The 23,051-nt window shown below is 39.9% G+C and overlaps 1 protein-coding gene across 1 annotated transcript; it reads right to left on the reverse strand.

Annotated features, from left to right (window-relative positions):
* Nucleotides 1-1,400: 1,400 nt before the first annotated feature.
* On the reverse strand, nt 1,401-21,604 carry ugt8 (UDP glycosyltransferase 8). The gene is made up of 6 exons (XM_038713403.1): nt 21,388-21,604; nt 16,722-17,554; nt 10,393-10,535; nt 5,753-5,829; nt 4,722-4,941; nt 1,401-4,169 (listed from the first exon to the last, which is right to left on the reverse strand). Exons 2-6 carry the CDS (start codon nt 17,550-17,552, stop codon nt 3,785-3,787), a joined length of 1,656 nt encoding a protein of 551 aa, XP_038569331.1. The 5' UTR covers nt 17,553-17,554; nt 21,388-21,604; the 3' UTR covers nt 1,401-3,784.
* Between the last annotated feature and the right edge of the window lie 1,447 nt (nt 21,605-23,051).

Below are 23,051 nucleotides of genomic sequence, written 5' to 3' on the forward strand. Positions count from 1 at the left end.
GCAGCACTTACAAGCTCAGTGCTTTTAGAAGAAAAGCAAATATTTTTAGCTTTAAGAGCAAAGTACACACTGCACACACTGTAGAACCTCGCTCTGCTGTAATAAGAACAGCCAAATCCCAAAATACATGCTAGGACTTTGGTTATTTTTTGCTCACGGGAACAAGGCTGTTTTTTCACAGAAACACAATGTGAAAATGTGTAGGTTAAGAGTGTGAGGAAAATCACTCATGTATCAGGTCAGTCTCACTTGAGAAGAAAATAAGACTCCTTTACACTCTGCAGTGATCTCACCATTCCACTGAATTAATCGTTCTTGAAAGATGTTTCTCTCTTTTTCCATTATACATACAGTCAAGGTCAGTTTAGCTCTGGGTTGATTTAGGTTGGGAAAGTTTTTCAATCCTCTCAAACAAGTTGCAAAATGATGTACTTCTACGGGCTTATCCATAGGAAGAGCTCCTGGTATATATGTGCTCTGACAGAGATGAATAAACACTGAAGGCTTTACTCTCACATAAAGACCGTGGATGTATAGACAATGAGAGCACACCCTGTTGTCAAACTCAATGGCACATCCATCATTTGGACCTAGTGCAAAGAGGGCGGACTCTTTCTCCATACAGTAAGCCCACTTAGTCAAACACAAAGTGGTTAATTGCTCCTGATGATTTTCCTTTGAGGGGGAGAGAAAAGGTAGATAATAGGCACTTACAAGGTCTGAGGAGGGAGGGGTGGCTGAAAAAGAATGTAGGATGCCATGAATGATGCCCACTGTTCCTTCTGTGATATCAGATTGCTCATCAGCAGAGGCCTGCCCTCCATTTCTTCCCCACTTCCTGTCTCAGTTAACAGAACACTGCCCGATTTGGCCACCAGCAACAACAAAGGAAAACAACTTCAAGAACGTAAATTAAACATACCTGCAGATGCTTTTGACTGCGAGTGTGTGTGTGTGTGTGTGTGTGTGTGTGTGTGAGGTCTGCAGGCCCCTGCAGGCGGTGTGAATAATTAACAGGGCCAGTGAGTGAGGCAGGGTACCAGGCTGGGTGTTTTGTAACCCCAGCCTCACTGAGCACAAGCATACAGCATTAGATAACCCTATCTATTCACCCGGCTTGTGTGCATGTGTATGCGCAGTTGGCTACTTTAGATGGTTCTAGCATTTGATACCTACAAAACCACTTGCTGCTTGGTAACGATTCCTGACAGAAAGCCTATACATCCCATATCAAAGTGAGAATGGCAGCATCAACTGCTGTAATTAACATCAGCCTTGTCAGGTCTCAAAAACATGGACTGTATGTGCTTGCTTGTTCAATCTTGCTTTAAAGTGGTACTTTTTAATTACCAACTTCAAAAAAAAACAGAATCCAATTTGAGAAAAAAGTTTCAATCATCTCTGCAAACAAAATATGTCATTTTTATTCAGCATTAGTATTTTGTTTACATTGTTCTATTTACAACATGGACACACATGACAAGAAAATTGAGGACTCATTTTATAATTAAAGTAATATGAGTTTGTTTGTTTTTTTAAAGCAAGTAAGTACCGATATCTGAAATGGGGGCGGGGGCAAGAATACAAAGAAAGCAGAATACACCAGGAAGCCAAGAGCAAGACAAAGAGGTGGACAAATGGAACAAGCAAGTGCACTATTGACGACAGAACAAAGAAAGTCTTCAAGCTGATGAAATACAAAAATCACAAGAACAAAGACACGTCACAATGCAGAGTGAGTACAGAACCAGAAACATAAGCAGGAAGTAAAGGACGGGCACGGGTGGACATTTAACTATGTGGGCTATAACAACATTAATACTGAAATAATAAAAAAATTATATATATCTATATCTTCACAAAGATTTTTTTTCTCTCCAGACCCTGTTCATAGCTTGTGTAGCACCTGCAGGTCCACCTACCATACCCACCAACTGAAGGTGTTATAGATGATGATAATGATGGTGATTCAAGTATAATAATAATGTGTTTTCAGCAGGGCTGGGTTGGGCCGTGCAAGTGTACTTGCAGCTCACAGAGAAAGGAAGATCGTTAAGCTTTTCTCAATTATCATACATGGATGTTAAGTCCTCAACAACTTTGACAGGTTAACTGATAGTATTTCTTCGGTTTCCTTCAAATTTACATTGCTATATTGTCCAGATGTGAGGCTTTGGTAAGTTGCCAATTGTAGTTGCAGTTAGCAACTTTGCTGCTGCTAGAACAACTATGGAACTATGTGTGGCCTGGTTGTTTGATAAACTATTATAAAGTGTCATGCTCATGATCTAAAGCACAACAAGCACGCAAGTATTCAAGCATACTGCATACACATATCTGCATTATAAAAGGCAACATAAAGAATGTGAATCATTCTTACTCAAAGTTAATATAATGACATAAGGTCTCGAACCTCAACATCTAAATCCAACAGACTTTAATTATGCAGAAGAGAAGCATCGAATGGATTCTGAAATGCCTACCTGAACAGTGTAATATATCATTTGCAACATATGTTAGAAATGATCCAACAGAAGATAAGAATAACAGAGGACTGACGTACAAAGTCAAGTGTAGCACTTAAAAATGGCAATCAAGTGACGAATCCTTACTGATTAATGAACAGATGAGGGATGCAGAATTAAGATATCATAAATCAATAATGCTCTGACTCATCCCTGATCACCTGACTGGAAGAGCTGGAGCACATTTCTGATCTGGCTCTGCCTATCCACAGTATCATCGGTCATAATAATTTTTTTTTTAATCTTTTGAAATCAACATGATCTCCCTTTTCACACTGACAAGCCAAACAGCGTTCAGGTGAGTTATTCTCCAGCAGGACCAACTGCCAGCCGAGAGACAACGGGACAGCTAAGCACAGTCGCAGGTTGGCACTACCATGTGAAGAGGGGGAAAATTTAATGTATTTTCAACAGTCTGATGAGTTTGAAAACAAGACCACTGTGAATATTGTGGATAAGGCTGCTGCAGAAAGACAGACATGTGCAGACTAACAATGACAGCTGCTGTCAGTTTTTGCTTTGTTTGTTTCACCACTATGAATCACACAATGTTGTGTGAATGTTAGCTTCGAGGAGGGAGTGTACGTCTACCACCATGCTATCACACCACTGATACATGAAATAAATTAAAAATAAGATATGTTAAAAAAGCTCCGTCATTAAAATGCCTTTGTACAGTAATAAATAGACGTGTCCTCTATTTACAGTTTACCAGACACTAAAGCAGAGTTTGAAGTTAAAAACATTATATATCCTAAGTATTTATCTTTCCTAACTATTTATATTTATATCTATATATATATATATATATATATATATAGATATAGATATATATATATATAAATATCTCGTTCGGAGGACAAGGGGTTGGTGCTCAGGATTTTCCCTCTTCATTATCTTTCCACTGGAGGAGAGACGCACATGAAGAATCAATGTTCTGCGATGACCTGTGTTTCATCCTCAATGACTTTCCAATTTGGTGTTGTATTGTTGTAGCTGCTGTTAAGAGTTTTTGTTAAATTTGCTTCAGTGCACTCATACACATATGCACGCACACACACATTTTGAGCACCTGATGCCTTGCTATGTCCCCACACGATGCATTGCGTATCCTCCTAGCTTGCTCTGAGTAGCAGTTGCCGCTCGACACAGACGTAAGAATGACTTTCTCTCAAAGCTTTTATAAAACCGCTAAACCTAAACCTAGAGCTGAGTCCTTTAAGTAACTTTTTTTTCATCCCACTTGGCCATTCAAAACATTAATTAATCTTCTTCTCGTTTTTCAAGGAGCCATTGCGTTTGTGTTTCCCGTTGACCATGCTCTCGCTATGGCAATGTCCATTGGCCATGTTACCATCATCCCTGGTGACGCCGCTCCCTCTGCTCTGGTCCTCGACCTTCTTTCCCCTCAGCAATCGTACCAGCCGTTGCAGGGCAAAGTAGGTCAGAGCCAAGGCAACCCCCACAGTAAAAATCACATCCAGCAGGAAGTACTGGTAGGGGGACACCTCGTATACAGCGGAGCGCAGGTGTTTGGCACCGTGGTGACGAAGGATGTAGCTGATCCAGTAGGCGGCCCTGGTCACAGGGTGGCCTGGCTGGTCTTTGTGAATGTTGGAGAGAAGACGCGCTTGCTGCCGATACCTAAAGTAGGGAGAGACAGATGTTGGAAATAAGGATATAAAGAGACACAAGGAGTCTTTGTGGGCATTATAGTTCAACCATGAGATAAAGATAGTGCACATTGTATGTGTACCACCAAGTCACAGAGTGGTGGTTCCATATATGGTCACCAGATGGCACTGATAAACGATAACTAATATACAATTAAATTCATTTTTATAGCACCAATTCATAACAGAAGTTTTCTCATTGCACTTTTTTTTATCTCGGGTGGGAGACCCAACAATTCCCACTATGAGCAAGCCCTTTTAAACAGGCAGAAACCTTGAGCTAGACCTAGACTCAGGGTGGGCGGCCAACTGGGTTGAGAGAAAGACAGCAAGAGCAAGAAAGCGAGATAAACCAGTAGCACAATGCAAGTTCCACATAGAGATGTAAATAATTGTAATGTAGTGGCAATAATAATCATAAAGCTAACAATAATAATTCTGGTAGTGGGTGCTGAGCAGGAACATGAGGGCAGTAGGTGGCTTGCAGTCATAGATGCGTGCATACCAGACCTAGAAATCTAACCTGGGTTCTTTGATGACGCTGGTCAGGGCTGTGTAGAGGTCTTCTTCGCTCATGTACTTCCAGTGTAGCATGATACCCATGCCTTTGGCTGCCACACGAGTCATGGTGTCATAATGGTCTCCGAACAGGGGCACACCTACCACCGGCACCCCATGATACATGGCCTCGTAGATGCTGTTCAGACCACCATGGCTCAAGAAGGCCCTTGTGTTGGCGTGGCCTAGAAGACAGAGGGGATGTTATTTTGCATGTTAGGTGTTATGTCCATTTTCTTTGCTAGGTTGTTTTTTTCTACATTATTTACAGTTTAGATCCCACAAACTGCTACATACTCTGCAGTAGCTCACTGTTGCTCCTCACTTCATGTAGGTGGACAGTTTACAGCACAGTGCAATTAACAAAATACCTCAGTCAGTCTTTTTATAAAAGGGAGAAATTTCAATGTCAAAACTTTACTTTGTCTTTACCCATTTTAACAATTTTAAAAATGTGTTCCTCTTAATCAGGGCTATATGTATCCATCTGAAAACCTAAAATTGCAACAGCAACACTCCTATCCAAAGAGAAAGACACAGTCACTCGGACAGATTTCAATTATAAACTGTTTCTTTCCTCTCAATAGACGCAGACCGTTGGAGGGCATATTTCTGTTTAAATTAGCCCACAAATTCTGTGGATTATTGTGGGTAAATGTCATTATATTTGGAAGGAGATGGTGAAGGAGTGGCACAGAGAAACCAGATTCTTGAGATGTTGTTTTCAAGCATCTTGGTTCATTTAAAAGTGCTGTAAAATACATTTTAGTTTATGTGGTGTAACACCATCCATCCATCCATCATCAAACGCTTATCCTGCATACAGGGTTGCGGGGGGCTGGAGCCAATCTCAGCTGACTTTGGGCGTAAGGCGGGGTACACCTTGGACAGGTCGCCAGTCCATCGCAGATGGTGTAACACTTTATACAATAATTTCAGTAAGTCAATTTGAGAAGGTGAAGAACTCATTATGTGGAGTCCTTTCAATGTACTCACCTAATAAGTCATTCTGAGGCATCCAATTGACAAGTTTGGTGTTGTTGCCAAGGTTACTTGGTGGAACTCCAGAGAATCTAAAGGAAAGAAAAAAGGAACTAATGAAGGAACGCTGGGATCTCACATCTTAGCAGATTATGTCATCATCCCATGGTATGAACCTCAAGATAATCCCTCATATTTAATTAGAAATCATTAACACTACATTGTAATCAGTCAGCGTGAGTCACACAGTATTTTAATAATTTTCCAATGTGTTATTAACTAGTTATTGTAGGAGAACAATATACACCACTTTGATATGAAATGGATTCTATTACAGTAACAGCAGTCACTGTGTTGCTATTGCTGGCTTCTGTGATAAACCAAATCTACCCAACAGTGACATCTCACTGCGGGCTTGAATAATTTTGGGTAAGCTCAAGCTTTCCTAACACTAGTCAAAGTGTTGTTATTAATGAGACATGAAAGTATAAAACATATTAGATGAATGAGATGTATATACTTTAAAATAAGAAAACATACAACATGTCTCTGCCATTACATTGTTTCCTACCCAGAAGTTATTGTAAACAAACACTGTCATTGGTTCTAAACATTACAGGCTAACTACAAGATGAATTGTATTCAATTTACCCTGCATTCATGTGCTGTTGGAATAAATAGAAAAATGTGTTCCCGACTGGGAAAATTAACTTGAATGCCCCCTCAAGTCGGAACACCAACTCAGAAAGTCTTTGAAACTTTTGGTACACGACTTGTCTAGCTGAAGTCATATTATGCAGAAACATGGCGGATGAAACTAAATACTTTTTATTAACTAACATAGTGCACATCCATTTTTTGATCACATGTAAACTGTAATATGGTATTAGATTGTAACCATTAGTTGCCCAGTTAGAATGGCCTAGATTTGTTATTTAAGCATAAACCATGATAACAAGTCATGTAAAGCAATATTTTAGCGGTGTTAGGGAATGTACTGGTAAAGCAACAAATCTGGGACAAAATCACTAAAATAAAAGCTTAAAACTGTTTCAGCATACTTGGATAGCAACATCACATATGTAACATCCCATCACCCAGACGCTACAGAAAAGAGTTGTTTCCAAATTACAACTTAAAGCTCTTGAACACACCGAAGTCGTAAGAATGACTTCCTGACTTGGGAAATCCGAGGAGCACATGAACGCAGCATAACTGACATTGTCCCTTCCAGTCATTAGTCAGATTTGTGACCAAACAAAATGTTTACACACATCCTTTTCCTACTCTTTAAATACCATTGTTGGAGCATTATCTCTCATGTATGTAAAGTAACTATATAGCTACAGCTCGCTAGCTGCCAGTTGGCTTAGTTTAGCACACAGACAGGAAGGAGGGGGAGACAGCTAGCCTGGCTCTGACCACAGGTAACGAAATCTACCTACCATCACCTCTGAAGCTGAAATTAATATTTGTTTAATCTATGCAAAAACTGCAGGGTAAACATGACACGTCACAGTGTTATGGTGGGTTGTGCCATTTCTTGACCGGGCATAGTAACCAGGATTCACAGCTGCCTCTGGCAATGTCATGGACACCAGAAGACTCCAGGAAGTTACTAAGAAGAAAGCAAATCAGTGTATTTGTATTCTAAAATGTTCAACTATTCTTTTTATTTAGTTTTTCTGCAATCAGTTTACTGCTTATTATCCAATACCGTTTTCAGTTTCACAATAGCTTCCACTAAATAATTCAGGCTGAGTCCAGTATTGAACCTTTACTGTTTAGCATGCTACACAGCGTGCACCCGTACATGCACGGTGAAGGCAGAAGATGTGATGTATAGTGTGTACAAGAGACACTATATATATATATATATATATATATATATACATATAAGAAGGCTAAATAAATCAATCGAGTCTAACATTTAAACGATAATGCAGAAAACGAACAAAGGGAAATTCAATGTTTATCTCTTTCTTTTCCGTAAAAAAAAATAAAAATTAATAAGCAAGGAAGGGCTTCACTTGTTCAATCACCTTCATTAGGTTTTAACCTTTTTTCTTCTACAGGTGGTAGTGTACAGTATGGTGTGTATGTTTCTTTGTGTCTGTGGTTGTGTGTGAGGAAACATTTTTCAAACAAATGCAGCACACGATACGTATGCATGCTGCATTATGACCCCCATCCATCCATCTCTGTCTCCTTCCCTCCCTAACTCTTTCATCTCTCTTTCTTTCTTCAACAATGCGCCAATTCACTGTCCTGCCAATCAAAGCCTACATTCATGCAGCCAATTATCAATGACATGATTCATTTGGCCTGGTCCCCCTGTTCCTCTCATCAGTCCTCATCGTTTTCCATCCTCTAAGTTTGGAAGAGCCACTGAAAACCAGATTACCATTCAATGTTACATGCTTACATGAGGCTCCTGCCTATAACTAGAAACTTCAGATTAATTGTCTCACTGCACCTGTAGACTTGTAGATCAGATAGCTACATGTGAAGCATCATTGTCTGATATCTCACTGTAAAATGGACAGTGCTGCAGAACAGAGAAATGCGTTTAATTTGCCTTTGTCAGTTTACACATAAAATGACAAATTATCAGACATCATTACTTACACGTGTTGCATGTCAAGGCAAATTGTGCACCCATCATTACAACATACAATATTTTTTAGCACAGATTTCCACTGACACTGCAACCACAGTCTGATCCTCTTAGATCACACCAGGGAGCTCCTTGTCTGATCTCCAGCCACTAAACATCATTGAGTTTTCCAACCCTCAAAAATTCTGTCATATAGTGAGTGTCGTTGTTGAGTGTTGTTGAACCCTGCGCATAGCATGCCACAGTAAGCTGCTAAGGGTGTTGCACGGCATATCTGCTTTCCCTCCAGTTCTATGCACCACCTAATGCTTCATGTTCTCTTTGTAAATCTGCCAATATTGCAGACACTCAAAAAGATGAGGTGCAGACAACCGAGGAAGATAAGCAGTCATACATTAAACTACTCCTGTGATGTTGAAGGTAAATCCATGTAAATACCATAGGAACAGTTCAAGTGTGTGACTATTTTGCTTTGGTTGCGTAAGAGGGGTCATATTCCACCTGAGCTTCACTATTCACTATATACTATACTCTCTCTTAGCTCTCCAATGGCAGGTTGATATTCCAGTTATTGTAAGTCAACAGATTTGCTACCTAATTGAGTAAGTCTGTGTCACCTTTACAATACATATTCAATTTCCTCCTTTATGTTTCCTGAAAAAAAAAGTACAAAAGTGTCTTTAATTCTTTGTTCTGGCTGTCATATCCTCACACTTCTCCAACTAACATAATCCCTCTGAGGTCTCTTTCGCAGGTCAGAAGTGGTTTATCTACTACCTGGTAACTTTGAAGTTAATTTTTGCACTTCTTGCTGTTGGTTATTTGCCTAGAGTGTGGTCTAGAAATGTTTATAAACTAATGCACTCATTAATATTCACAGAGATTAAGTTTAGCTGAAAGTTTTTAAAAAACAGACCTTTAAATGATTAAAAGGCACACTTGTCACACACATAAGCAGAAGAAAATACAATGAAACAATTTGATACTATCAACAACAATTAATGGTTACAATATACTACTAAAATTAATCAACAACCTAACCATCTCCATTTAGTAAATCAAAACACATATTTTGAATTTGTAACCGCAGTGCTTATAATGCTAAAAAAAAACAGATTGGACATGAAATCTTTGATCCAAATAACAATAAAAACAACATATTTTACAACTGTAATTATCTGGCACAGACATACCTAATGAAAGGTTACTTGACCATTATGTCAATTATGACATCATTGTAAATTGTCTAGTGTGTTTGTATAAGTGAAGATACTTGCACCAATCACCAACCTCTGCACACACAGGCACATGTTCAAACATTAACCCAGCTACACCATATGACCATCTAGATAAACCTATAGAAATAAATTCTATAGTCTGATAAGGACTGTACAAACTCAACGCAGATAGTTAGAAACTGAGTGAGAATGTGATCAATGAATCACAAACTATGTAAGTAAATTTACTGAGATAAGAGTTAAGGATTAACAGGTTCATGGATGGCGTTTTACAGCACAGTGAAACTTTCACCTTTCTCATGGCTGCAGCAAGTGACCTACAATGTCACTGTTCACAGCAACACATACCACATGGCATGTGCATGTAGGTATTTGTCTGCATGTTTAAAGCAAGTCTTTTCTTCATTAAAATGTGAAGCGTCATTCATTTCTGTCTTGAGTTTTCATGATAAGAGAACAAAGTCTCTTAAGTGTCAGGATCCACTAATCAATGCTGTTTGATAAATGGATAACCTCAGATAACACGCTGAAGTGAATGAGAGGTGGGAATATGGACATGGGTCTCAAGACAGAGAGCAACAGTGTGTTGCCTTTATGTTAAGATGTGTTATTGAACACAAGTAGTACAGCTGATCATCAGGGTCTGTAAAAACTATGAATGAAATTTCTGACGTACACACGCCAAGTTCTCTGACATCCAGATTCCCCTGAAATCTGAGTGGAGAAAAGTCAGTATCTTGAGGCTCAAATCCTGTTCACATCTGTCACAGTGACAGCTGTGAGAAAGACAGATACTTTACCTCCAGATGACACGCTGGGGCAACCTGGCGAGGGCTCCTGCCAGTTTGTGAGCAATGTCCTGGGAAAGGTACTTGACCCCAGCTCCAAATGACACAACCACAAAGCCATGCTCTGCTGTGTCATTCACCCATACCTCAAAATCCTGTGGGAAGATGAAACACAGACAATGAGAGCTAAAAAAAATAATGTTGCCTATGCCCAACATATTTAAAATAATACAAAGCACACTGCTATGTTTTGTGCTGGAGCTGTATTTTCCTCCCTTTCTCGGTTTGGTTTTATGGTTTACATAGTAGATTCATTGATGTGTACTGCAAGCATTCAAATGACCCAAATTGCACTTATCAGATACGCCATCTGATATTATTTTTACCACATGAAATCAATCACAGACCTGATATGAGCATAGTTGTTGGTGTCTTTATTGCTTTATAGCCAGACCTACATGATTAATGGATTAATGATTTGTTGATTTAATGTTTATGTTCACATTCATGTTCTGAATGATAAATAGGGTTGGAAATAAATTTGGATGATTTAATGTAATTTGAACAACAGGCGAATAAACTAAGGGACTCAGACTATACAACACTTAACAAGTGCAATTGCTAGTTATAGAGCAGCAGAAACAGGTAGTAAAAATATTTCCATGTACACTACTCATATTCAAAACCAGGAAACTTTTGACATAAAACATATTCACAGTAGAAGTTTATCAAGCAAGGCACAGAATGTATAATGCATGAAGCTTTTAAATATATGTAAGTTAATGCCTCAGAACTGCAAGTAAGGAAGTGCTGAGGTTGCATTTTGCAGTTTGATGCCCAGTGTTGCATTATACATCATCATGAACAATGTTAATATTCCTCAAAACTACTAATTAAAATGTTTAATGTGACATTTTACATCCGTATGGCCTTATTTCATCCCACTGCGTATGTGTGGAATTACAATTTCCCGTTTTTGACCCATAAAGTAAGTTGAGCCACAATAGACAAAAGTACTGAGAACACTGATGTCTACAGCATCTTTTTGGGCCAGACTCTCTACAAAGCACTGGTTTTGTACAAAATGACAACAGTGTGGATTACATTGATAAAATCAGTGAATATAAAAATGGAAACCACACAAATGCTGGTCTACTTTGGGGACAGCAATACAATCTACTTTATTCTATCTACGGGGGAATCTAAACACTGTAAAACTGCACAAAAGTCAATAGAGCAGCCTGCCATCAGATAGCTACATAAAAAGTAGGCTACTGTGCTAGTCTAGTCTAAAACATTATCATGTAATCTATACACTGACATCAATTCCACCCAAATCACAACAAACATATTTCGTTTTGTAGCCTTCGTGGTAGCCATGCATTTAGACAGTTTCGGTTTTGTGATATCTGAGGTTTCTGCTGCCAACTCATTACAACAGAGGAAAGGAATGTCTTTTGTAATGTTCAAAGAATACAAACAACAGTTCCTGAACGCATGAGACCTGTTCTGGTTTTACTTTAATCCACTTTACCAGGTAAAACTTCTTTTTGGAACAGGCAGCAAAGTAGGACTGCATTATATAGGCCTATTTATAATGCGATGTAGCAGTGTTTCCACTGGTCACCACTAAAGGGTTAACGTTACATTACTTTAGTCAGTCACACAGTGTGTAGGTAGGCCTACGCTCAGGTTGCAGTATAATAGTTACCCAGCCAGCAAGATTACATTGAATAAATATTGATTTTCCATCTGAATCATCAGAATGGTTGAGATTGAAATCTCAACCCTAAATAAATGTTGAATCAATATTGCAATACTGATGAAAAACGACCATGTATGAGCGTAACATTGGAATAATATTGATTTATAGTTGCCCCGATTATACATATATACATTGATTTGTAGTTGACTGGGTAACAACAACAATGTTGAAAAATCATCTATTTACAGTTGACCAGAAATGACATGATATTGAAAAGCCATTGAATTATAGTTGACCGGGAAACATGATTGAAAAGTAACTGAATTATAGTCAACCGGGAAATATGATTGAAAAGTCATCTATTTATAGTTGACTGGGAAATTATGTGATATTGAAAAGCAATTGATTTATAGTTGACTGGGAAACATGATTGAAAAGTCATTGAATTATTGTTGACCGGGAAACATGATTGAAAAGCCATGGATTTATAGTTGACCGGGAAATATGATTGAGAAATCATTGAATTATAGCTGACCGGGAAACATGATTGACAAATTATTGAATTATAGTTGACCGAGAAACATGATTGAAAAATCATCTATTTATAGTTGACCGCGAAATGACGTGATATTGAAAAGCCATGGATTTATAGTTGACCGGTAAATACTGTATGATTGAAAAGTCAATGCAGTATTATTGACCAGGAGACCATCGCTTGGGGGATCAATGTTCCTGAACCCCACACATCTCACAATTCCACATCAGGTAAGCACATATTTATTTATCTAATGTTTAACTGTACCAAATTTGTAGACATTTATCGTTTACTGATATTGTCTAACATTATATGCAGTCATAGACTATGTACAAGTGTTTCAATACCATTTTATACTAACAAATAGCACAATATCCAAGCTCCATCGTATTAGGATAAGTTACTTCGCTAGTATAAATTTTTACTTTATCACCAGAAGATAATATCCTGTAAATTATGTTAAGAACTGTATTTTATCTTTGCTCGGATTTTGACTGCTTTGCGAAATATATGCACACCTTTCTCATGCTCGTAACTGATCCTAGCTAATGCCCCTGTCATTTAACTTTAAATAAGCCAGCTAACTTGATACATCTGTCAGTCTTCTACAACTTTCAGATTCAATCTATGACTGCATTTAATGTTTGACAATTTAAATAACGTTAAACTATAAACGTCAATGGATATATATATAATATAGCGCCAATTCAGCCCGATTGACATTGTTCATCTTTACATCCTTTTCACTACTGAAAGTTGTTTTGTTTGTATGTTTTCTGTTATAAATGCCCTGACTGAACCAATGGGGACAGAAGTCTTTGACTTTGCCCAGTCAGCACAAAAATGGCTTCCTATGCTCCAGACCTGATGGGTGGACAGAGCAGAACAGGAGTAGTGAATAATTTTTTTTATTCCATAAATAAACTTGTATTTTTTAACTGATTAAATTGTCCGTTGTCATTTATACATTTTTAATATATCATAGTCTCTTTTCTGTGGTTTAATATTGGTTGAAATAACATTGAAGTCACGCTGATTTTTAGTTAGCTATGATTTCAACGTTGTTTCAGTATTAAAAAAGGGTGCAAAATGATGATGAATCAACATCACATTGATTCAATGAAATTAGCGTTGAGAGCAGAATGCTGTTTCAACATAGTTTCAACGTCATTTCAATAGTAATATTGGTTGAAATATCATTGAAGTCAAGTTGACTGTTAGTTAGGCTATCATTTCAACGTTGTTTCAATAGTAATACTGGTTAAAATAATAATAGGCCTACTGAAAGGCTGTCTCCATTGTGATTGCTGCTACAGAAGATAAATAAAAAGTCCCTGTTTATTTAAAGTTACTATGGCGTCAAGACTGTGATAAGCCAACTTAACAGATACGTGACACTGAGAGAAAACGCGATCAATCACCTGACCGCTCTGATTAGCCTACTCTACCGGCGGCTTCCAGCTCCGCACCTCCGAAACGTTATTTGTTATCTGTGATAACTTGCCTTCAGTTTTACAGTTATTTTAACAGACTTTAGCTTGCCTTGTCGCTGCTAATTTCAGCTTTTCAGAATACAAGAGTCGGTACAAGAAGACGCCGTGGTAATGTTACTATAATAAACTTTTTGTTTATTATCTGTGGCAGTAAACACACCACACAACCTGTTATCTTGGATCATGAAGTTGGTGTAGTACGGTTCTCCCAACTTTCGAAGTCGGAAATCCGACTTAAGGGGGCATTCCCTTTAAATTTTCCGACTTTGAACTCGGAAATTCCGACTTCCCATGTCAAACGGAACACACCAGAAGACGTGAGTTAGACAGGTTGCCCGTCGCCATCTTGTTTTTCTTGCGGTCATAAGTGACCATATTTGGACGACGTGGAGCTGGGGAGGGACAGGGCTTACGCAGAGCAACACCTGACAGGTCACTGTGGTAGTGACTAGTCAATCACAAGGTAGACATGCCCTAAAGCATATATTGCTTTATCATCTCTCTCTAAATGGGACCATCATTTATAAATTAAACATTATGCTATATCGAAGAAGACCTGAAACTAGCAACTGGGACCATAAGCACATTAATGAAAAAGAGGTTTACTTAAGTGATAAAATCAAGTGAGAAGTATAGTGTTATGGCCTATGGCTAATGGCCATTATAAAGAATGCACGTTTAAGGCACTTCCGCAATGCTTTTCACACCCAGAGGTTCCAGCCTGTGTATATTGTGGCATGTTCTACAAATATAGATATTATTTACAAGACCAGCCCAGCCTTGGTGGTAACACAGCCTGCCATTAGCTGCTTTTCACTTGGCTTGTAAAGTCATAACAGGTAGCAGTTCAGAAAGGATTTTTTTGTGTGTGTTTGGGTGTGTGCACATGTGCATTTAGGCAGCAGTGCGTCGTATAGCAAAATACTCTTACGTGAAGATATATGGACCAACAGTGGATGAGGGGGAATTAGGGAGCAAGTGGAGGGCAAGTGGAGGGGAGGAGGCTAATGGTCCAGCTGCGGCAGCTATGGCCGGCCCTGGCACAGTGAAACCTCAGGGGCACACTGGGCTCTACTGTCCCTACAACGCAGCCTCAGTGACCCCATAAAAGAGTCTCAGTGTCCCCAGACCTCTGCCCAGAACAATGGCCTCGTTCTCCCTCCAATTCCATTATAACTCCCTCCACACAACATGGCACAATGCTCCCTATTGGCTGGAGTGGCATTGCAAACCCCCCCCCCGCAATAGATGCCGAAGGCCCGCGCTCTCAGCATCGGAACGCTGGACTAACCCTCGTCACCAACCGCCTCTTCCCTCCATGACTACCCTCCCTCTCTGCTCAAAATCTACTGAATCCATTCAACCCAAACCCATTCTTACCCCAGCATCGTCTATAAAGGATCGCTTTGTAGCAGAATGTGATAATAAGAGATGCAAAGTGATAGGACAGACAATTGGTACCAGCAAGGGTAGACACAAAAAATACTGGAACTCGGTCACATTGTTAAAACAGGAGAAGGAAGATAATACGAATAGCAGAGAAACCAGAGAAGGAAAGGCTGTCAATAAATGAATAGAGGTGTGTGTGTGTGTGTGTGTGTATGTTGTGCATGTGAATTGACAAAGAGCTTCATCAAAAGTGGTGCCCTGATTCTACCCTTCAACAACACTTTTCTTTTGAATGGGACACAAGAGATGAGAGCATCAACTGCTTTTGCAAAAAAGAAAAAAAAGTTCAAGACAGCTTTTGAATAATTCACTGACCTTTGTCAATAAATACAGTTACAAAGAATAACTACAAAGAACATTGATAGAGTTATGCAAAATAATAAAACAAAGAAAGCAACATGCTCTTCCTGTTTCATTTATATTAAATCTCTTGAAACTCTTTAGGGTGCACACACAGAACACACATGCTGAGAAAAGCAGTGTCTGAAACAATCATGCGTGTTGCTGGATTGTGGCTAATGGTATAACAACAACAACAACAACAACAACAATAATAAGAATAATGAAATGCAAAGAAAAAAGGATAAACTACTCCCAAGTCAGAGTGAAGCGTAACAATATGGCTTTTCATCCTGCCCTGAAGCCATACATTTGCAAAATGTCATAGTCAAATTCGTGTATCATCCATTTGCAGTTGTGTTTTCACAGAGCCCTCATTTTATGTTCAGCACTCACAGTAGGCCGTAAAGACACTACATGAGGACACATTGTTGATTAAATTTGATCTAGAAATGAATAAGACCATCCATCCATCCCTCCATCGTCAACCGCTTATCCTGCGTACAGGGTTGCGGGATGAATAAGATCCTTTCTCAATTTAAATGAGTGTTAAATTATCAGACACTAGGACACTGACTCCGCAGTAGGGCTGGACTTCCAAAAAATCTACTAACTTAACACAATATGAGTGATATAAAATTACATAACACAGTGAAAGGGATCAGCCACTCCTGCTCTCCAAGGACTAGGACACACAGATTCTCGAAAGTGAAGCACAGCATAAGCCCTCTTGTACATGACACCACACAAAACCTTTTTGTCTGCCTTTGTAAATCTCTTCATGTGCTTGTCAGCTGACTGTGTGTCTCTCATTACTGACCTGTGGCAGTGGGTTGGGGGGCTTGGTAAGGATACCTCCTATGTATACCACATGTGGCAGGGTGGGCCTGGGGAACTCCAGAGCCATGTCAGTGCATAGCATCCACAACCGGCTACCTTGCACCAAGTCAGCCATGGCCACTTGAGGCTTCACTCCGTGTTTCTTCATAATCCGGTCATACTTGGGTAATGCAATATAATGGACTCCAAAGCGTTGCACCAGGTAAACAGCTGTGTTGGTGATCCTCTGGACCAGAGACATGCGGTCTGTCAGCAATGAGTTGAATTCGGGTACATATGAAAGTGGGGCCGGGGCACCCGCCTCTGCAGGGTACCACAGGCCTGTGCTGAACACAGCATATTGCACACCCAGGATATGAGCGATCACAAAACCACACATCTCATTGGGGTCCACCAGCAGAAGGTCAAACTTGGCCTCCTTGAGGCGGGTCATTACCTCAGCATTGCCAACGACAGCATCACAGTTCTGAGAGTAGTGGTCAAGAATGTCAAACAGTTCCAGAAATGTCAGGCGGCCTGAGAAGATGTTACTGACTTTGGACTGGAGGAAATTGTCAGCCGTGCTGCTGTTAAAGATCCCTGGGTAGTGCTGTAAGTGGTAGTGAGGGGAAGGGGGCACCTCACGACCCTCTGAAATTAGAAAATGGGTTTCGTGGCCCTCCTGGCGCAGAGCCGTTGCCAGCGTCTTGAAGATGTAGAGGTGTGATTCAAACATGATGGGTGGCACCACGATCACTTTGGCGGCCCATGATGCACTGGGGCTCCAGGCGAGGAGGCCAAGGAGAAGTAGTAGTGATGAGGGTAGCAACATGGCTGAAATTATGAAGAAATGAACAAAGTTAACGGCTGACATCAAAATAAAAAACGGGATAGTCATCAAAAAGCAATGCTATAACACGGATTAATAAATGTTGCTCAACAGGTATAGAAACATCCTAGATTAATATTGGGCTAGGGAAATTAATCATATATACATTCTACATTCAATACTGAGAATTATTTGTACAGTTTGTCTTCCATCTTCAGAGATGAGCCTTATATTAAACCACAGGTCAGAAAGGTGTCTAACCATGACACCAAAAAAGGTAGAAAAGCTTCATTCGCCCTCACTCTATTCACAGTCGTCACGGACATGGCATGGGTAGCACCAACGTCATTCTAAACCTCCAGCCGCTCTATTCACAAACAAACACAATGAGCCATTATCATGCCACCATGTCACAGCCTGTGGCCTATAGGCCTGCACTCATTCTCCCTCTCATTTGGATAAATTATCAACACTGGAAACCCCTTCATAGAGAGCCATAAGTTGTCCAGGTTTTCCTAATCTACAATGACTAACCCATGCTCTCCTTCCACAGGGTGTTACGCCTCAAGGAATGCGCTGACCTTTGAAGGGATATGTATAAATGACACTCCGTGAGCAATAGAGTGATTGTGGCTTTGGACTGGGACATACAGGAGCTAAGCAAGCAATGAAAGCGAATAAAAAAAGGTTCCCTTGAGTTCTTGTGTAGCAAAACGAGTAGTCAAGATTTTTTACTTGATGCAAACACAATGTGGCAGCAGATGAATAAATTCTTGAACGATTTACATAATTTGTGTATCTTACCACCTCCATCTTGGAGATATCATACTGCTATTTGAATACTGGACCACAATGTAGACTATCAGTTCAACATAGACGAGGCCAAAATAAAATGATATACAAGGGCTTGTAAGGAAGCATCTTGCATTACTGTTATGCATGTTAGCATAGTGTGTAATCCAATTCACTGCTACACCTAGTTAAGCAAATGAATAAAATGGGACAGGGCTTAAATCCAACCTGGTCAACTGGGTGTTCCCTGTGTGGAGTTTAAATGTTCTTGTGTTCACGTAGATTGTCTGAACACCTAAAGATTAGAGGAATAGGTAATTGTAAACTGCCTCTAGGTGCGGATGCGAGTGTGAATGTGATTCTGTATGTGTCAGATTGGCTACCTGTCCAGGGCGTACCATGCCTCTCGTTCAGTGTGTTCTGCAATAAGCTGCAACACCGTGCGATCCTGTAGAGTACTGGTAGTTCTCCTTATAGAATCTTAACAGGATTATAAAGTATATTGGCCACCTGTTTGTCCACAATATGAAGTTTCTCTCCGCAAGCTGCTGGGGCTTGGCAGGAAGAGGACTCAAGGTGGCCACCATTTTCTTTTAGCATTGTCCTGAGGATATCGTTACAAACACTTCTCTGCCCAGACTGTTGACAGTAACTATAGAAACTAGCCACTGTCTACTGAGGGTTGTGGTGCGTCATGACTTTAGTTACTAACAACGGAGTCTGGTTACCCTGCACACAGGGAGGGCTGAGGAAATTATCTAGATTAAGAGAATTGAACTACTGAGTCTTTTAACTTTAACTCATAAATATGTTGTACAAGCAAGTCACCAGCAAAATACATTTATACTATACTCGCTTAATCATGTATGATTTTTAAATATCTAAACAATAATAGATAAACGATATCTAATTACTTATAATATGATAACTAAAAGAAACTAAATATAGTTGCTTATTGTCAATGATATTGTGATAATGTGATCTGGATACCATAACTAACTAAAGTATAAATTATCATTATCAGCAAATTAAAATCAACCAAAACAAAATTAGCAAGAGTTTTGTTTTACATTTATAGAAGAATTATTTCTAATGAATAACCACAAACACAAGTCATTGCATTGAAGATCAATCAGGCTATTTTATGATTATGCAAACATGCCATATTGTGATATTTGCAGGTCATGTGTTATTAATATTGTGATGTAGATATACATTTGAAAGTGTAGCAAAGACTTTGTAAAAACCACCTCACAGATGAGATAACTGTGCAAAACACTGTTTTCTAGTAAATGGTATTTTCCTTACGCTCAGAGCAAAATAGCATGGATGAGATTGAGAATGACAAAAGCACAGTCAGCGCTTTGTGTAACCAACTACCACTTAGGCTTAAACCAACAAAAAAACTCCTTCCATATCATCACAAATGAATTGGCTTGTATTGCAGCTTTAGGTTGTGTATTATTGAAAAATAAAATGAATTACAGCTTCAGCAGTAAGAATTTTAATCCATTAGGAGCGACACAAGATAGTAATTATACAGTAATTATCCCTCTCTAATACCATAATCTAGACTAACATTCTCTTGATTTAGCACAGCAGGAGGAGCAGGCTTGCTGCCTCCACAGTGGGGGTTCATTAGCTCCATGCTCCCTGTTGAGAGAAGAGATGTGACTTCCAAGAACTGATATTAACTCAAACATAAATTGGCCCAAGCTGTTTATTTTGCCTGATATCTTTCAAATGGAGTGTGATTAAGTGAGCTTAGGTTTGTTTGCTGTAAAATATTCAAGGAGGGTTTCCTTGAAGGGCAAGATTGACTAGACTAGATTAGTAGGCCTATAGCTCTGATTATTAGAAAGAAAGAATTAGAGAAATAAGGCATCCTATTCCAGTTTCCTATTCAACCTCATTCATTCCACCCATCAGCTCTCCTTCCTCACCTTTTCCTTTAACTGTTGACTTCCAGTAGCCTGCTACATCCTCTCACTTTCATAAAGCCTAGTTCACACTACACGATTTTTAGCCCGATTTGCCAGACAGGCGCTGTCTTACAAAGAGTTAAAAGTGGTTGTCGGGACTGAGACTAAGCAGGAAGGTTTCGAGTAACCATCAGTATCTCATTAACATAATGTACTGCAAATACGGAAACACCAGTGAACGTGAGGATTGGTTGGAAAACAAGGATGTAGTAGCCTAGTTTTTAAAAAAAAGTAAGTATAAGCATAGCATACATTTATGCTTTAAAATATCCTCAGATCAATCAACAGTCTGATGCTAACGTTTGGCAATAACATATATATAGCATATATAAAAGCATGCAGGTCCGCCTTCTACTCTGTCCTGCAGATTCATAGTTAAGTTTTTTTAAACATCAGGTGATCGTTTAGCATTGGTGCAACAGGATTAACAGGTGTGTGTGGATAGCCAGCTAGACACGTGGGGTTTGAGGTAGAGTTGTAACCTCCCAAAAGCTCTCTGATAACTCTGATAATATCGCATAAAAAGTCATACCAGCATTGCTTGGCAGGGTGGCTGTGTTTTATCACAGTGTTTGCTTTTCTGGAGCTTAATACACAACTAAAATACCTCCCGGCTCACCGGGGACTAACACAGAGCCATAAAGTCATTCTGACTATCCAGACAACAAAATTAGAATCAAATTATGCTTTGGAATAGCAAGTAACAATATTTTCAAAACTGCGATAGTGATGCTACAGAAAATTAATTATTACCAGAGGAATTCCAAAAGTAAATGCACAAATACATTGTGACAAATTAGGCCCGTGGGGACATTTTCGTTTCGCTACGGACGTGACCGCAACACAGCAACCTGGCGACACCTGCGTCCCAGGAGGTTTCGACTATGGGCACCTAAGCTTTCAATAAAAATCGCGGAGTTCCGAGCTGACTTCAATACTATAAAGTTATTCTTTGTACACTATACACGTGAAAAAGGTTCAAAACGGTAGAGTTTCGTTGAGTTAACCAGTCAGAGTTTACGTTACACCTGTTGTGGCAAGCACTAGCTGTGTGTTGGACTTACCTTGTGACTTGAATGTTGCTCCGGAGAGGTGTGGGAGTGACACTGCAGTAGTCCCAGTTTTGAACGGAATTTAAAATGTGGGGGGGACAAAACACACAAAAGAGGAGAGGACTTGCCTGGACAGTAAAATGGTTCCCCGGGTATCGAAGACGCGCAGAGGGAACATTAAACTCGCAGTCCCTTTCACAAGGGCGATGAAAGGCGGGACTAGCGGTGGGGCAAAATGGAAAGGAAGGGAGCGACAGAGGAGGGGCAAAAACCAAGAGGTTGGGTGTGTAAAGCGCAATGAGGGTGGAGTAGGCTGTCTGTTCGCACAGGTACAGGTGACTCCATCTGTGTTGATATGGTTAGGCTACTGTCAACATTTGGGATGTGGGCCATCGGTTAGTTTGGACTGTTAAAGGAGGCCAACGACTGGTCACCTTTCCATGACATATACCTTTGATGATGATCATAAATAGCCTATTGATGAAATCATAGGAAGATATTGGCTCTGAAGGAGACGGAAAGCTTGAATGCTATATATGAAAATTGTGTTTAAAAACACATTGATATTCCATATTATGGTACCAATTGATTAATTGGGTATTGTATTTTCTAGATCAACAGAAACGCCACAAATTGTTCAAACAAAATCAGCAAATGATTGCGAAGACTTTGTCATAGATTACAGCACAATACACACACCTTACTATAGGTATGAAGTAGAAAAAGCTGTTTGCCGTTTACTTGCAGGATAGGTTTAGGAAAGGGGCTCGGGTGTTAACTCCCCACCGGCAAACAGTTAAAAGAGGACAGATGCTTATCAGGCAGAAAAGAGGTGGAGACCAAGAATTTAAGGGTTTGAGTTCATTGTAACTGCTGACACAGGGACTTGACTGTCATACAGATCTGTTGACATGGTAAACACACACTGTGTGCATGTAAACTGACAGGAATGCAAAGTGCTTTTGGGGGGTGGGGGTGTGGAGAGCAGAGTCGTGATGTGTGTAGATTAAGACAAATGAACGTTTATTCTCTAACAGTAATCCATTTGTGTATGCATCTGCCCTCCACACACACACACACACACACACACGCTGTTCATCTCTTTCGATACATTCACTCCCCTTGGCATCCCATTTCCTCAGCTATTCCCTGAGTCATCACAAAATTCCACTTTGCTATTGGCTACAGGCCCTGAGCATCCAATCGGCCCTCCAATCCAAAAAAGGGCCTGCATGTAGATTTGGAGCATATGTGTCTGATAACTGGTTCCTGCCTTCACGCTCTCTCATTGTGTCTCTTTCCTACTTTCCCCCCTCGCTATTCCTATTCTGTTCTTATTCGCCCTTCCTCACTCTACCCCTCCCTGTCCACCCAGATATCAGGTGTGTTACCTGAGCTCTATATCAATAGTTAATCACCCAGGGACACCGAATCTACAGAGCTTGACAGAACTGTCCTGTGAGCAGTTGTGGTGGTCATCCTGTGTGTGTGTGTGTGTGTGTGTGTGTGTGTGTGTGCGTGTGTGTGCGTGCGTGTGTGTGTGTGAAAAAGCTGCTGTGAGGCAGAATGGAGAAGGGGACTGCAAACAAAGAGAGAGATAGAAGAAAATGGGCCAAGATGAGGAAACAGAGGGAGTTTGGATTGTGCAGGGCTAGGCAATAAAACTGACACACAAG

This window comes from Micropterus salmoides, unplaced genomic scaffold (genome assembly GCF_014851395.1).
Source record: "Micropterus salmoides isolate LMB-PRFRI ecotype aquatic unplaced genomic scaffold, ASM1485139v1 Ms_hic_scaffold_12, whole genome shotgun sequence".
Taxonomy (NCBI): Eukaryota; Metazoa; Chordata; class Actinopteri; order Centrarchiformes; family Centrarchidae; genus Micropterus; species Micropterus salmoides.